The sequence below is a fragment of the Poeciliopsis prolifica genome, unplaced genomic scaffold (genome assembly GCF_027474105.1).
Source record: "Poeciliopsis prolifica strain line A6 unplaced genomic scaffold, Auburn_PproV2 SCAFFOLD043, whole genome shotgun sequence".
Taxonomy (NCBI): domain Eukaryota; kingdom Metazoa; phylum Chordata; class Actinopteri; order Cyprinodontiformes; family Poeciliidae; genus Poeciliopsis; species Poeciliopsis prolifica.
Window position 1 is genome coordinate 756,366 of NW_026562418.1, and position 15,898 is coordinate 772,263.

The 15,898-nt window shown below is 43.4% G+C and overlaps 1 protein-coding gene across 5 annotated transcripts in view; it reads right to left on the reverse strand.

Annotated features, from left to right (window-relative positions):
• Nucleotides 1-15,898, reverse strand: part of fam49al (family with sequence similarity 49 member A, like) — a 40,768-nt gene that overhangs the window by 17,727 nt on the left and 7,143 nt on the right. The window contains exons 2-3 of one of the 5 annotated variants that reach the window (XM_055055832.1): nt 9,297-9,390; nt 4,093-4,172 (exon numbers count right to left, since the gene is read on the reverse strand). In XM_055055832.1, coding sequence (XP_054911807.1) covers nt 4,093-4,165 — 73 coding nt within the window. In that variant the 5' untranslated portion in view covers nt 4,166-4,172; nt 9,297-9,390. Of the gene's footprint in view, nt 1-4,092; nt 4,173-5,623; nt 5,704-8,054; nt 9,076-9,126; nt 9,218-9,296; nt 9,391-15,898 lie in introns of those variants that run through there. The other 4 variants (XM_055055833.1, XM_055055834.1, XM_055055835.1 and 1 more) reach the window with 4 other exon arrangements.

Genomic DNA, 15,898 nt, shown 5'->3' on the forward strand with positions numbered 1-15,898 from the left:
TACAACCGCGCCCTCGCCCTCATCTTCCGCCGTCTCTGAACAAACTTCTCCCGCCGGGTCAGTTTGTTCGTCGACAGTCGGAACCCCCTCAGGACTGTCTGGTACGGAGTCCACCACACCGGTGTTCTGCTCTGAGCAAACCTCCCCAGCCGGGCAGGTTTGCTCAGAGGCAGTGGTGTTGTCCTCTGTACGGACGGTCCTTGAGGGGATAGAGGCCGAGGTCCCACTCACACCCACTTCACGACAAACCTCCCCCTCCGGGTCGGTCTTTTCTGTGGAAGTGGGTGTTGGACCCTTCCAGAGCAAATCCTCCTCTCCACGTTGATCGGCGTTTTCTTTCGAATCCTTCCCGGAAAAGTACTGGTCCGTGAGCTTCTGCATGCTGGTGGTGACCGCGTAGCCAATTCCCCAACCGAGGGGGATGAGAAAAGGGACGAATGCTTTAGCTAGGCCAAACATGACTGCTGTGTAATTATGATGCTCTACTCTGATGCTCCAGTATCTTCATCTGGCTGATGCTTTCAGATTCAATCATTTAAGGATCAGAACCTCTTTGATCTATTGTGATGTAAATGTCATCAGTGACCTCATCAGTGACCTCATCAGTGACCTCACTGGACTTCAGCCGCAACGTCTTGCTTCTGATCGTTTCCATAGCAACGATCAGCTCTGTTCTGCATAACTCCAGCTGACATAAATACTTAAATAAAAAGTAATATTTTTTATTTATTTAACATGAGATTAATAGATTTGTATATGATTTAATTTTTGCATTTGGTCTTAAGCTATTTATCCACTATTATTTTTAATTCATATTCAGTTATCATGATTATTCATGTATTAATCATGTTTTTTTTCTTTTTCGCAGACAATTTACTGTTGTGACTATTTTACCAAACTTAGGAAACAAAAGCAGAAGAGAGATCTATGTATGAAATTATACATCCTTTTATTCAGTTCCAGAACCCAGAAGTTCTTGGTTTGGGTCATTCAGGTAGCTTTGGGGATGAAAGTGCTTCAAGAGTTTGGGTCATGTGCTATTCTGGGATGTAGACGTGTGAAGGAATCCCCATGATGTCAGTAAAACCGAGTGGCATGCCTTAGTAGGTGTGTGTACCTGTGTGTGTGTGTGTGGGGGTGTGTGTGTGTGTGTGTGTGTGTGTGTGTGTGTGTGTGTGTGTGTGCGTGTTACCAAGAAACAGAACATGCATACCTGTCAACAGAGTTACTCCTGAAATTCATTGTGCTAATTTTTTGTGTGTCATTTTAAATTCACATGTAAACTCTAATCTCTCTCCCTGTTGGTTTGGCTTTGAAAACCCAGTTTTGTGTATCGTTATGGTGAAAAAAACAAAATAATAATAAAATTCTAAAATGTTCATTTTTAAGCATTATGTTGTCGTGATTAAAATTTTAAAAAGCTGTCCACAAAATGTCGCCTGAAGGCATTCAAACACAGCCCTGTAGTTAACTTTTCAAACAAAGGTCGGCTCAAACCAGACTTGTGTGACAGAGGTGAGTGCATCTCCCGATTTGAGAGAGAGAAAGAAACAAACAGAGAGAGAGAGAGAGAGAGAGAGAGCTCACAGATGGCACAGAGGTGGATGAGGAGGGATCGTGGGGGGGTAAGGTTCTCTAAAGCTGCCATTCCCTACTCTGACTCATTCGTTTTTGCTTTTGAAGTCGAGTGAATCACATGCATAATGAAACGGGAGGGGGGGGGATTCAGCGTATTTGACAGTTTGACGTTTCACGCCAGCAGCAGTGAGCTCCTGCTCTAACGTATAGCTGGCGAGGGAGGAGAAGAAGGAGGAAGACAGCTGTTAAAGGGGGGGAAGGTGGCAAGGAAAGGGCAGGATATGAATGGACACAGTGCAAATACAGTGAGAAAGTATTTGCCTCCCCGCTCCCCAGCACTATGACGCACTTGCAACGTTTCAGGTCAAGTAAATTTCAATATCAGACTAGGATAATCTGAGAAAATGAGGACAAAAGCGAGCCAAGCCAACCTGAACCCGTGTGAAAAGCCTCTAAGCTGTTATGCGACGTTTGGTGGTAACAACTGCTATCAAGTGACAACAGGCCTTGAGTCTTTTACGTCTCTTTGGAGGGTTTTGGCCAAACACTTTCCAGGCTTATTTGGCACAAAAAAAACCTGGTGATCCCCAAAATCCTTCAGAAAAATATTTTGTAGACTGATGAGACAAAAGCTGAACTTTCTGGAAGTTGTGTTTAAAGCTAACAGCATTTCAGAGAACATCGTTCCCACAGTCAAACAAGGTCCATGGCTGCTCTGCTGCTGGAGGACCTGCTCTGATAGATGAAACCATAAATGCTGCTCTCTAGCAGAAAAATCCTGAATCAGAAAGTCTGACCATCAGTCTGTGACCTTGAGTGCAAGCGGACTTGGGTTTTTCAGCAGAGCAATGATCCAAAGCCCGCCAGCAAAAAGAAACAGTTGCACAAAAGTGTTTCACTGTAAAGATGGTTTGTAGCGTGTTTTGTTGCAACCTGAAATGTGAAATAAACTTCAGTGGAGTTTGAAAACCAAATATGTGTATAGGTCTATGTCTGGTTGGACGATGTGTGTGCCCAGTTGATTTTTTTTTCTTTTTGGCTGATTAATTGGCCACCGATCATAATCGGCCAATTTCTGTGAAGAAGTGTATGATCGGTGATCACCGATCACTGTCTCTTGTTGCCGATCACCAAAGTGATCGCCTGTATCTCACCTCGCAGCCTGCGCGCAGCAACAAATCCTGTCGTGAGGAACTCTAATGCTCTCAGAGTGAATGGGGACGTTTGTGTGTTGCGGCGGAAAATTACCTCGGGGGTGAAGCGCGTCACAATGCATCAACAGGATGAATCTAATATGACATATAAAGCACTTGGCTACATCAAAGCTCAACGTAAGGAAAAAATGACATCCAGAGCGGCCAGACAGCAGGTACAGCAGCGCACAACTACCAACACTCTCCCAGATCAGGATCACGATCAGAAGGCTAAACAAATAACCTGGAAAATAATTCAAGTCCTGGAGCTGGAGGTGGTTCTGCTCTTGCTATTGAGCCGCCGCTACGTGCTACTGGTAGTAATATTTCACAGACAAAGCGCCGTTTCTGCTCCACCAAACGGTGGAAAACTACAGGTAGTTGATGGCTAGTTGAAGCAAATACACTTTCACACGGGACCAGGTTGGCTTGAATAGCTTTACCCCCGTAACGAATGAAATACTTGGTTTGAAAACTGCATTATTGAGCTTTTCATGATATTATTAAAACTAGCTTGAGCTGAAATATTTAAATGTAGCCAAAAAAAATAAATAAATAAATAAAAAACAGATACGATCTTTAAAGAGGAAAATACTTTTTCCACCCTAACAGGCTCTTTGGTCCCGTCAAGTTTCTAGCAGGTAATATAATTAATAACCAATAAAGAAGAAAGCTGATATTTGATCAGTGAGAATGGAAATAACTTTGCAGTCTGTTTGATTTCAATCAACTCTAAGGCGTCAAAGATCTTGTTAGGATGGATGATTTTTGCACTGCAGCCTCTAAAGTGGGGGAAGAAGGAGCACGAGTGATTGTATTCACAACAGTTTTCTCCACAGTCATTCTCTTTCTCAGCCTCTTCATCACACTCACATACACCCGCATTAGTGGAAAGCAAGCACGCAGTAAGACTCGACATCCACCAGGAGATGAGGAGAAGATGAGGAGGACGAGGAGGATGTACTCGGATGACGACAGATTGCAACATTGTCATCGGCGAGCAACAGAAAACCCACGCAGGACTGACATTTGCTGTTTATTAGTTCTCATCTTTCTGTCTGTGATGGTCAAAGTGTATTACTTCCCATCTTATAGCAGTTCCTTCTATTGAGGGATTCTCTCCAAAGAACCCAAATGATTCAAAAATGCCAGTCCGTGAAATTAAAAGACAAAGTGTGAGGGGAAACAGAACAGAGGGGCAGAAAACCAGGAAGTAGAGATGGTACGATGGTTAGCTAAGGCGGATGGAATGGTGTCAAAATAAAAGGGAAAGGCAACAAAGACAAAAGGATAACTCAAAATAAGAAGCTGATGGTCTCACGTTCAAAGTCAAGGAAAACTATTGGCCCATGCTCAAGTTCGGCACAAGCCAGCACTTTCAGGAGGTTTCCCATGAGCCCCCTGGAACAGAGAGAGGGGAGAAGTCTGTGGGTGATGAGGGGATGGCCGTGTCAGGGTGGGGGTTGTGCGCACACGGGTGTATGGATATGTGTGTGTGTGTGAGCCGCATATGTGTGTGGCGTGCAGGAGGCGGCGTGGTGGAGGTGGGCGGCCGGATGAGAGAGGATGAGTAAGGCCTGGGTGATGCATGGCAACACTGACAACAGAGCATCTTCAGTCCCGCTCTCGTGTAGTGCTCACCAATGCGGCACAGAAACCTGCATGGAAACAATAACTACATGGCTAAATCCCTGGAGCACACTAGTTTGTGGTGATAAATACAGAAAAAAAATTGAAGACATTACATATCTAATCCTCCTAAATATACAGCTTGCATACTTTTCTATGATAGGCAAAGGCTGGTTTTAAGGTACATCATTGTCTTCAAATGTCCAGTTTCCTGCTTCCCCACCTCTCACCTGAAGCTGCAAGCTGTCAGTCAGGTGTGAATGAAGGTATAAAGAAGAAAATTTCCTTTAACTTTATGAAACAAGTGAAGTTAACCATGTCGGTAGCTTCATCTACCCTCTACTTGGTTAAAGTAGTTAACTACCATGGCCTCGTCAAGCTCCTGACATTAGGTGCAACAAGCAAAACTACTTTAGGCATTGAGCAAAATTTAAATGGTGGTGATTTGCTGTTATTATGCCTTTTTGACCAACCTGTACGTCTGTAGCTCTAAACAGACGTAGACTGCTAGTTCTCTGATGAGCTAGCAAACTCATTACTTAAAAAGGCTAAATTCAGATTTTTTTCCTTGAGCTTCAAAAATCGACACAATCCTTACAAACTAAATATCCAATGTAGACACAGTCTACTGAATGGCAACAACTAACACAGACGCCTATGAATTCATAACCAGAGGACGTGCTGGCAGTCTGGCAACAAGCAATTGGTAAGTTTCTAATACTTTTTACACATTTTTGTTTTTGTCTCAAAATGTGAATAGCTAAAACTGACCAGGGCTGAAACAATTAGTCGTATCAATCGTGATTATTGAAATAATCAACAACTAATTTGGTAACCACATAATCGTGTACACTAGACTTAAGCAATGCGATTTTATTTTAAAGTAATGCTATTGTGTTTCTGTGTAGGGCTTTAGAATGTCATGCCAGCCCATGACTTGCCTGCTGCAGGCGATTCTGTTCTGTTTCCCAGAAATGCTGATGTCTAATATCTACACAATTATCTGAGTGAGAGTGGGACTGAAGAGCATCTGATGATGAGAAACAACACCCTCAACAACACTCCATCACACCATCAAAGACCCAGCAGCTCACACCCCAACATTTCCCTCCCTGCCTCCCCCCTCGGTACCCGGCCACCGACCTCCCACGGCGCCACCTTCCGCTCCACACTCACAATTCAAGCACACAGACACGTGCACACACACCCTGGCGCTCACTTACTTTCAAAGTCCAGGAAAAAATGCGGACAGTTCTCTAAATCCTTGCCAAGGACCTTAATGAGGTTCCCCATGGCCAGCGACCTGGACGGGAGGAAACAACAAAATGCATACAGGACCTGGCAGTGCGCAAAAAAACACACCAACACACAGCAGAGACATGGAGAACACCTCAGGTTCGTCTGCATTTCTGCCTTGTTCCTCGTCTTCTCCGTCCATCTGTTGAGGCAGCATCTCCAGAGAGGAAGCAGACGTCCCAGCCATCAGTGACACTGATCACAGTTTATGTCCAATATGCTGTATCCACTTACAACGTGGTCTAAATCCAGAGCCGAATCATTTAGCTCACTTACTGAGAGTCACTAGAGCTGGACAGTGGTTTTAATCCATTTACATTACTATAGTAACCCAATAAAAACCCGCCGCATACAGACTGCTCCCATCTGATGGTTTTGATAGCCAATGGTCTATTGATGCTTTCCAGAGATTTTTTTTAAAACTTTGAACCAATATGTTAGATGCCAGAGCTAAATAAAAAACACATAGAATGAGAATACAGTGCTTTGCAAAAGTATCCATGTGCATTTTGCAATGTTATATTCATAAGGACGAATTTCATTGAGATTTCAAGAGTAGACGGACAAAATGTCGTCTTTAATTGTGACATACTAAGAAGCTAAACATGAGTGGGGTCATTCATTTGAAAGTTTTCCCAAAGATTCTGAATTATATTTAAAGGTGCAGTATTACTCATTTTCCAGATACACAGTACAACTTTATAGCACAGAGAAGTAACTGGTACCTTCAGTTGCTATAAATATACTGTATATATATCAAACATAACTAAAAAGAAATTTGACTTTGCAATTTGAGGCCTTAAAATTGGGCCTCTGTCTCTTTAAGAAGCTCCTGCTCTTCCCGACACATCGCCTTCAGCATGTCATCATAACTACACCTATTCTGTTTACAACAGTTCTTAGGAACACTGGACTGAGAAATAGTTTCCATGATGAGCTCATCAGAAGCGCAGGTCATTCATATGTTTGCTAATTGCTAATGGCTAGTCCGGAGTAGCTGAGTAGGGATGGTGTGGAAGTTGGAGATTATTTGGAGATGAGAGGATGCTGATGATCCTCTCATCAAGTCTAACCAACTGGTTTGTTCGTATTGAACAATAGCAGAGATGTGGACTGCATGTCCAACAGTTGTCCTGTAATCTTGCTTTAACCCTCACACACCTTCATCCTGGACCTTTCTGTTATGGTCCTTGTGATGCTGTTAGCTCCTCTAAGCACTGAGCCAAATTCATTCTGCCACATTAAACTACTACAGGCAGATCTTATTCACTGATTACATGGCATCTGAGTCTGGGTACCAGAAGAAAACAGCACTACATTACTCACAATTTACTTAGTTTCGGTCTATGTCTTGAAAGCCCAGTGAAATGCATCCAGGTTTGTCATTGTAACATGCACAGTTTTGCAAGGCACTGAAGGTAAGGTATCACCCTGTGAGATTCAAAGTTTTCTCGAGTGTCTTTAGAGTAGGTAGAGGAACAGGAGCATTCACTACCAGAAAGTTTAAACCAAACTGCGACATGTACAGCAAAAAAAGGCACAAAGCTCTGTGGATGTAAAATCTGTGGTGACTTTGGTGACAGAAGCCAAGGTTTTACTTCCTCTGCTGTCTTTATGTGCTATGTTAGCACTCGGGAGGGGCCTATCGGTCCATGGAGGAAGGATTTACAGCCAGCATTAGCATGTTTACGAGATGCCACCGTCCCTCGTGTAGGAAAAGAACAAGGCCCAGTCTTTTCATTACCACTCAACGAGAGCGGGGGTCGCAATGCAGCACCGAGACACAGCCGGACGGTATTGACGTTCTGCATCAACTCCGATGATACCCATGCCTCCTCAAATATCCTTCTGCATCTACATCAGCAAAGAAGCACCTCTGCCTGCTGAGTCATTGCTCTAACACACGAGTTTAGCCCACAGCTTATCTAACTTTGCCTTGTAACCTTGGAGAATGCACGAACAGGGCACTTAATGAGGGGCCGTGATGTAAAGTCGAGAAGATTTGAATCGCATCCTCGACCACAAGTGACTAAAACCAGGTGACGCAATGTTTCTCTTTGTCAGAGGAATCCACACACATATCAGCACACACACAGCTTAGACTGGAGCAGCATGAGGTCCATCCCCAGAGCAGCGCTCGGCGGACGGTTGCCAGGATACCGTTGGCCTGGCAATGCCGTCCGCAGCCGAGGATGGAGGGAAAAACGGTGTGAAGCTTGCACAAACGGTCGCTGCTGTACCGCCTGTGATGTGTGTCTTTAAAATGAAACTCGCTCGTGGCGATCAGGAGGGCACGGCATGTTGAGCTTCAGACGGAGGAAATTAGAGCAGCATCTCTCAGACTCTCTGTCGTCTTACCCTCTTTTCCTCTCGGTGATGCTCCTCTTCCTCGGTTTCTTCACCCCCAACCTTCTACTCCTGTCTTACTTACTCGGTGTGTCTTCTGAAAGCGTCACCGCAGGTAAATCCCCCAGTTATTCGAGCTCAGAGTCCCCCAGCGGCTCCGGTTTGCCACTCGCCGCCTCTGGAGACGGATGTAAACTCGTACTCGTGTCTCTCTTCCTCCCTCTGTTTGAGTGTGAAGTCCACTTCGCACTTCTCTATTCGACGTCTATTTAAAGACCTGTGGTTTTCTCTATTAGCTTCGACCCGGATGCTGCTCAGTTCTTTCTTTCTTTGTTCACACCTTGTTCAGAGGGTGACGCTGTGCAGCGTTGAGGTTTTCGCCGCAGACGCGAGGTTCTGTTCATTTCTGCCTCTTTCTGACGCTGCTCTGTCGCTGCTCACATTTCTGTTGCACGGAAAAGCTAGTTTTCTCCTTTAGTTTCTGACACCAGAATGGGTTCCTCAAAAAATATTCCCTGCAGCTCTCCTTTCTGCCTCACTTCTCCATTTTACCATTGAGCAGCACTCTCCAGACTTTTTGGCCTTCTTTTGTCACAGGACATCTCTGTCAGGGGACCACTTGCTCTCGCTGGTGGCCCTTGGGTGCAAAGACGTCTAAGAGGGAGGCGGCAGGCAATAGGGCCCAAGCATTGCGTAACAGTGATTAGATCACTGACTGTTGGAGCATTGAGGCGTGACATTCTTGGAATCGGGAAGTGCAATCGCTGGCTTCTGGTCGCAGTAGTTTCTCAAACATGCAAACAGACACAACCTCTAAATAGCCAGAGTGAAAGTGGAGCAAAGAATTCCTCTTACGCAACCGGGGAGCAAAGAAGAGGAACCAAGCCGAGGGGCCTCCTTGAGTCTCAATGAAGACACATCTCTGCGACCACATGGGCATGAAAAGCAAACCTGGTTTAGACCGGGAGCCAAGCAGCTGAGCTCCTTTCAGCTCCCACTGAAAGAATCCTCCTGTTGCAGCTCAGCAGCTGAGCAAAGACACAGCACTCTCTCTCTTTGCCAAGTCCAACTACTATTAACTCACCAATTCGAGCTTCCTCTTTACCCTCTGAGAGTCTTTCAGGAAACCGCAAACTGCCCTTGAGTGACGGGGCGCTCACCGGCCTGGGGGTCAAACCCGCTCAGCAGCTGCGCAGAGTGAGCCAGCTCTTAAAAAAATAATGTGTTTCTGCTCACTGTCTTTTGTTTTCCTACCTTCTTTGCTCGTGTTTATCCCACTGGAACACTTCACTGCATCAACTAGGGCTTCTCAGCTCCTCGCGCTGGTTACAGCATCAGCACCCAACACCTGAAAAAGACGGACAGAAAGGAAAGAGGATCATCATCAAACTCTACACAACGCAGCAAAATGGCTGGTGCTTCACCAGCCATTTGATGGAAAAACATCAATACAGCAGGCTTCCAGTATTCGTTGGGGATGGTAATCAGCTCATGTGCACAAATACTTTATCATGTTTGATACATGTGACGTTTTTGCATCCCCTCCTCCGCATGCGGGACACTTTTAGTTTGTTTGCTGTTCACGGAGGATCACATTCAGGTCGCATACATTTGGAAATGTGAACCATTTCCAAATGTATGCTAAAAATTAAACTTTAGCAAAAAAAAAAAGTTGGAATTGAGCCTTAAGGCCGGCAATATGAGGCTAAAACATCCAGTCTTCTGGTGTCACGGGCTTACACCAGGAGCCTTCATAAAGGAGCAATATTAAAGCTATAGAGCTCATAAATGTGAGAAACATAAACTTGCTAACTTAGTTTCAACACTACCTGTTAAAACAATACCTGGAAAGCTGACATGTGGCATTTCGTTCTGTACTTTAAAGCTCATCAAATTAATCTCATTATTGTGCTTCTTGCACAGCCTGGGCCACGTCTGACCCGCTGACTGGTGTAACTATTAACACCGCTGCTGCCGCACTTGCATCATCGAATCTCATCAGGAGAGTGCAGACTGGAGGAAGGTGGCATATTTGCAGAGTGGTTGCTAGGGAAACAGCCTCTCATTCTCATGGCAACACACACTCAGGCATGGTTCGGCGTTTTCAGTCCGGCTCGTCGGTTGGATAACGACGGCCCACACTCGGTTCACTATGTCCTGCGTTTCTGGATTCGTCCATGAAACATTTTGCTCTTGTGGAACTTCCACTTCCAATGATTTGCTTCAGGAGCTTGACCAAAACTGACCCAGGTCAAAGGGTCAATGACTGCTGATCGCCCCGTGCAAAGGTCAAATTCACACCTGTGGACATAACGGAGGGGAACATCATCTGTTAAGAGAGATTTATCTGTTCTATTGTGTTCAGCTTTGTTAGTAAGAGGTATTTGAAGAAATGTACAAAATCTCATTACCTTACAATATGCTACACCTGTCAGAGCTGTTGCCTTTTGTATTAAAAGTGTATCCAATGTTATTCCAATTTTATTCTAAGCCCAGGCCTCTTATTGCACTGATGGAGTACTATTTTCCTTTCTGCTAATTAGCTTAGCGCTTCGCTTTGCTGTTTGAGCTCCACACCTTTTGTTTGCTTTCCTAGCACTTTTTTTGCTGTGCTTAGTATCGTCGCAGTTTTCATACTCCAAGAGCAGAATAGTTGCAACTAACTACCTGGAGCATATTGGTCGAACTCACGGCCCGGGGGCCAAATCCGGCCTGTCAAAACTCTTTAGGTGGCCCTCTAGATTCCAGAGGTGGATAACCGCTGTGTGCTCAAATCTAGCCCAAATGAGCCCAATCTAGGAGATCAACTTCCTTTCAAGTCAACTTTCAACTTGACTTGAAAGTCGAAACTAAACTAGACCACAAATACTTGGCAATACTGGGCAATTTTGCAGTGCATCGCATCATTCAGTATACCGTACTGTTTGTCTGAGCAGCATATCAAAAATGAAATCAATCTGTGTGGTACAGCTGCAGTACATAAGGTTAATGTCTATTTCTGAAGTAGGCTAAACCTAATCAGTCTGATCCCCGGAAGACTTGGATATTGACACTGCACTTATGAGCGTCACCATGAATCAGTGTCCCGTTAATCAAATATTAGCCTGCTCTGCCCTCTCCAGAGAGCAGACAGGATCAGACGGGTCTGGAGAGCTTTAGCCGTCCAGCAGCAGCGTATCAGGGCCATTGTCAAAAAGAGGAGTAAATTTCCAACGAAAAACTCAGAAATGTTGAGATTAATCCCAGGGCTTTTGCTAGAATGTTTTTTTTAGAAATGTCAAAGTTTCAAAAAGCAAAAGATATGCCACAAATAGAAACTCGGAAATGCTGAGATGAATCCGTGAGGAATTCAATCACATTTCAGTTTCAAAAGTTAAAAAATTGGGCAAATCTCAAAATTTCAGTTTTTTGGTGGAAACTGACTCCTTTTTTCTGCAGCTGTAGCTTCCTCACAAGCTGCTCGCGTAGAAAGTCTTGCTTGTATAACTTTCTGAAAAAGATGCTCCTTTGATAAGATAAAAAAGTCAGCAGGAAATCTTATTTTAATCCGATCTGTCTGACTTTTTCGCGCTCTCCAGCCATAAAGGCTGTTCTTTGATGCCTTCTGCTTGATCCACCTTTCTTCTCACACACCTGTTTGACTTGTTCTTTTGATCCTCTGCCTTTGTCAGCATATCTAAAGATAGCGATGAGAGCAGGAGGCTGTGGTTGTGCCTTCAGAGAGCGAGGAATCAGACGGCCTTTCCAGTCTCACGTAAACCGTGCGAGTCTAATTTTTGGATCACATCAGGAAGATTGGGTTATTTAAGGACAGAAGGGAGATCAGAAATGCACAACAAACCCAGCATATGTGACAAAGAGTGAGTTTCTGGAATAAAGTGGGAGCTAACTCTGTCAAATGCAGCTAGAACATCACTGCTAATGGATTCCTACAGCCAACTGGCCTCAGGCCAAAGATACACTTGTAGCACTAAAAGGAAACTGGAAAAAATAAAAATAAAAAATCCTCAAGAAATGTTGGTGATGGCTGCACTGTGTGCCACCGAAATGCCTTTCCAGTCTGATTTAGACCCAACAATAGACGGTTTTGTCTTTTAAGCCCAAAATCTGGAACCCACAATTATAAGATCTGATCTACAGAAATTTTACTTTTGGGCAGTTGCTATGACGCATGGCTGTCAAAGTGAAGTATTTTCACGACGTGGGCGAGCCGATTAGAATCTCCAAAGTTCAAGTGATTTCTGATCGAGAGGCGATTGTTGTCATCACAGTTTTTTTTTCATTGCTAATCTAAAGGCATTTATTACTGAAGTATTTCTACATTTTTATTCTGTAAAAATTTGTAGCTCCGTTGGTTTTAGGCCCATTAGGAATTTTGAATCCCGCTCTTGCTGAAGACTAACATTGAAGGTTATACAAGATTAATCATTTAAAGGGTCAACTGGATCAGTTTATTTCACGCCAGGTTTAGCTCCACATTGCCTTGTGGATTTGATCTTTTCAATAATCTGTTCTATTAAGTATGGAGGCTTTTATTTTGAAGAGTAGTCATAAAAACCTCGACCTGGTTTTCCAAATTGCTAACCTTGAGAAAAGGCAAATTAAAAATTACCTTTGTCGTACTTTCTTTAGCAATGTGGAACATCATTTTATTATGAACTCATTTATGAAACATGAGGCGTTAAATTTGCAAGAATATCCATTATTATTATGAAAATCCTGTGAGATATTTAAAAGCTACTCAAAGTAAGCCAACAAATAAGAGTGGAGCTCTCATTTTAAAAATTGAGATTTATTGGAACAACTTTTTTTCACTTCTGGAACTTGCTTTTGCTTTAATTGGACCTATAAACTTTTATTTTGAAGCGAGCCTAAAATTTATTCTGAAAATCCAAAGCAGTAACTTCAAACCTTCTGTTATAACCATCACCAACATGATTTTATTTATTCTGAAGAGTACTGATACGCTTTATTTTGAAAGGCAACAATAAATGTAACTGTTTCTCATGAAGGAAAAGAGAATATTAGAGATGGAAACTAAAAAGCAAAGCCTATGATGCTCCTGCACAGCCCCTCCCCCTTCATTCTCCCTTCCTCTATACCACACACACACACACACAAACACACACACACATCCACATACGCATGCCCGGTCCAGAGCCATGCACGCATGGTGCGCCTCCTTAAAGGGCGATTGCAATTGAGCATTGTGAGTCTGTGCTGCAAAGCTGACAAAGAAAAGCGGAGAGGATGCCGTGAGACCGAGAGAGATGTTATGGCATGTTTAAATGCAAAAAATAGTTTTGATCTACAGTCATTTTTCAATTAAACTTAAAAAAAATACATGGTAACCCTGCAGGCACAGATCCCATCTTTAAATTACCAATCCACATATTTGCATTTTTTTGCCGATCTTTTTTCTTTCAGTCACAGACAATTTTTGAGAAAATGAAGTTTGTTACTTTCTAATCTTTTTTTCTTTTGCTGCACCAAGAGACTATGCTTTATACATAATGTAGCCATGAATATTAATATAAATACCACAGCCAGGCTTCGGGGCTTTTACCACTGTAGAAAAGCTGAAGCATTTCAGACTTAATAGTATCTGGATCTATTGGAGCTCCTAGATTTCTTTGAGAAGTAGGATGCTGCTGCTCATTAGCGCCTGTCGAAGCGAGAACACACACCTGGCTCTGTCAGGGCTCTGATGATGCGGCCGTGCTGCGTGTAGTCATTAAACACCGTTTCCCAGAAGCCCCACAATCTGTAAACAAAGACAGACGAGACGTACGTCTCCGCAGGCGAGCTGCTCTTTGTCCTTGATGCTCACACGTTGTTTTCCTGCGGGTCAGGGGACGCCGCATGCCTGAGGGCTTTCATAGGCCTGGTTGCGTTCAATGGGGGGTGGGAAACAAAAGGACGTTTGAGTTGATCTGACGGGACAAATTGTGTCTGAGTTAACTCAAATGTAGGCCAAGTGTAATTTTACATTAGTGATGATTTGCGTATGTATATGTGCATTAAGTTGGAATGAGGTTTTTTTTTTAATGATCAAGACAGTTTTATGTTTCGCTATATTTATACAAATTTTTACGTAAAACGTGTTTAATATTTATGAAAAAATCCACATAATATACAAATATTAATTTTATATGTATATAAAATGTTATACACATATAACATTTTTGTAACTGTTACAAAAATGTTACATGTTATAATTCATTTGTATTTCATAAGCAGACTTCGGCAAAATATATGTAAAGCAGTTGATTCTAGATTAATATTGTTCTGAATACTATTATTTTTGTGCCATTCTCCTCGTTATTGATATCAAATGGTTAATAATTTGGGTTCTATTATTGTGGATCCAGACTGTAGTCAGCCACTTCACGGTCAATAATGGTAACACTAAAGGTCGGATCTCTGACTGTTGCTTTATGTTGAAGAGATGGGTGAGACTCCTTTGGCTTCCAGGTTGAATATATGTCGGCTTTCTTTCAGCCAGCTGACTGATTGTGTGCAGGTAAATATACACAATGTGTGCAGGAGAAAACTTCAGTCATTTTGGCACCTTCTCTGGTGCACAGGAACAGCGATGAACTTTTGTTTTGTTCCAAAGTTTCATAAAGTTACATTTTTAAAACTCCAAAACCAACTTCGTTAAGTTTCATTCCCATGTTTTTCAGCCAAAAATACAACAAGAACTCCCACTAAAGTCGTATGTCTGTCTAAGAAAGCTGGATGTCAGTGAATATCCTCAAAATCGAATATGGCTGCCCATATAAAACATTGTGATGTCATTCCCGGGTTTGACGTCAAAAGAAAGGAGGAATAGCTTCTCTAAAATCCACAGTGCAATGCCAGTGACTATCTTTTTGTGTTGAATCCAAATATGTCATCAGGAAGGACAAATGGAACGAGGAAGTAAAATTCTATGGGTGCATGTTCTGTGGAAAACATTAGCTGCTCCAACGAGGGCAAACAAGCAAAACCGCCGTCATGAATGAACTAAAATCTAAAAATAACGCAGGGAAAGAGAAGAGCGGACCCAATAGAGTGCAGAACTGGGTCCTATTGTGTGTTTAAATCCAAAGCCAGCAGCTCATGACCAGAGAGGAGGAACGAATTGACCTCTGACCCCCATGCAACCAGCAGTCTATATTGAGCTTGGTGCGCCGAAGCCCACAGGAGCGACTGGACCCGTCCTTGACGGAGGTGATGCTCCATCACAGAGTGCTGCAGCGCGTCTCACATGGCAGACGATGCAGCGCTACACTCCTCCCCGCTCTGCTGGGAGGAGAAGAATAGCAGCAGCAGCACCTTCAAACGCCGGAAATTGGCTTCAGCGCAAGGTAGAGCTGACGGGCCAGAGGAGCAGTGGGGGGTGGGATTGATAGAACAGGAAGACAGTGGTCTAAAAATGGATGCGGTCAATCCCTGGTGTGAAAGCGTGAGATCTTGGCCTTTTTCAGGTTTATTCCTGTCTAATGGGATATTTTCTATCCCTGTTGTGTATGTGGCTTCTTTTTCTTTTCTGTTTTTGGTTGGTTTGATAAAAAAAAGTAGCAGTGGGAGCTAACTAGATGAGAACCTATTGATTTGGGGGGGAAAAAAAAGAAACAAACATTAAAAAACTGCGTTCGTATCATCTCACAAGCCTGATCAAACATGAAATAAAACCAGGGCTGCCAACGTCCTGGTGTGTCCGTGGCATGCTAGGATCTGGCATAAACACATGAGCAAACACACAAACACTCCCTGTTGTTTTAACTTCATAGAGTTGAACCATTAAGAAAATGGGTTTCAAAGCCACTTTCACACACACACACACACACACTCACGCGCGTGCGCATACG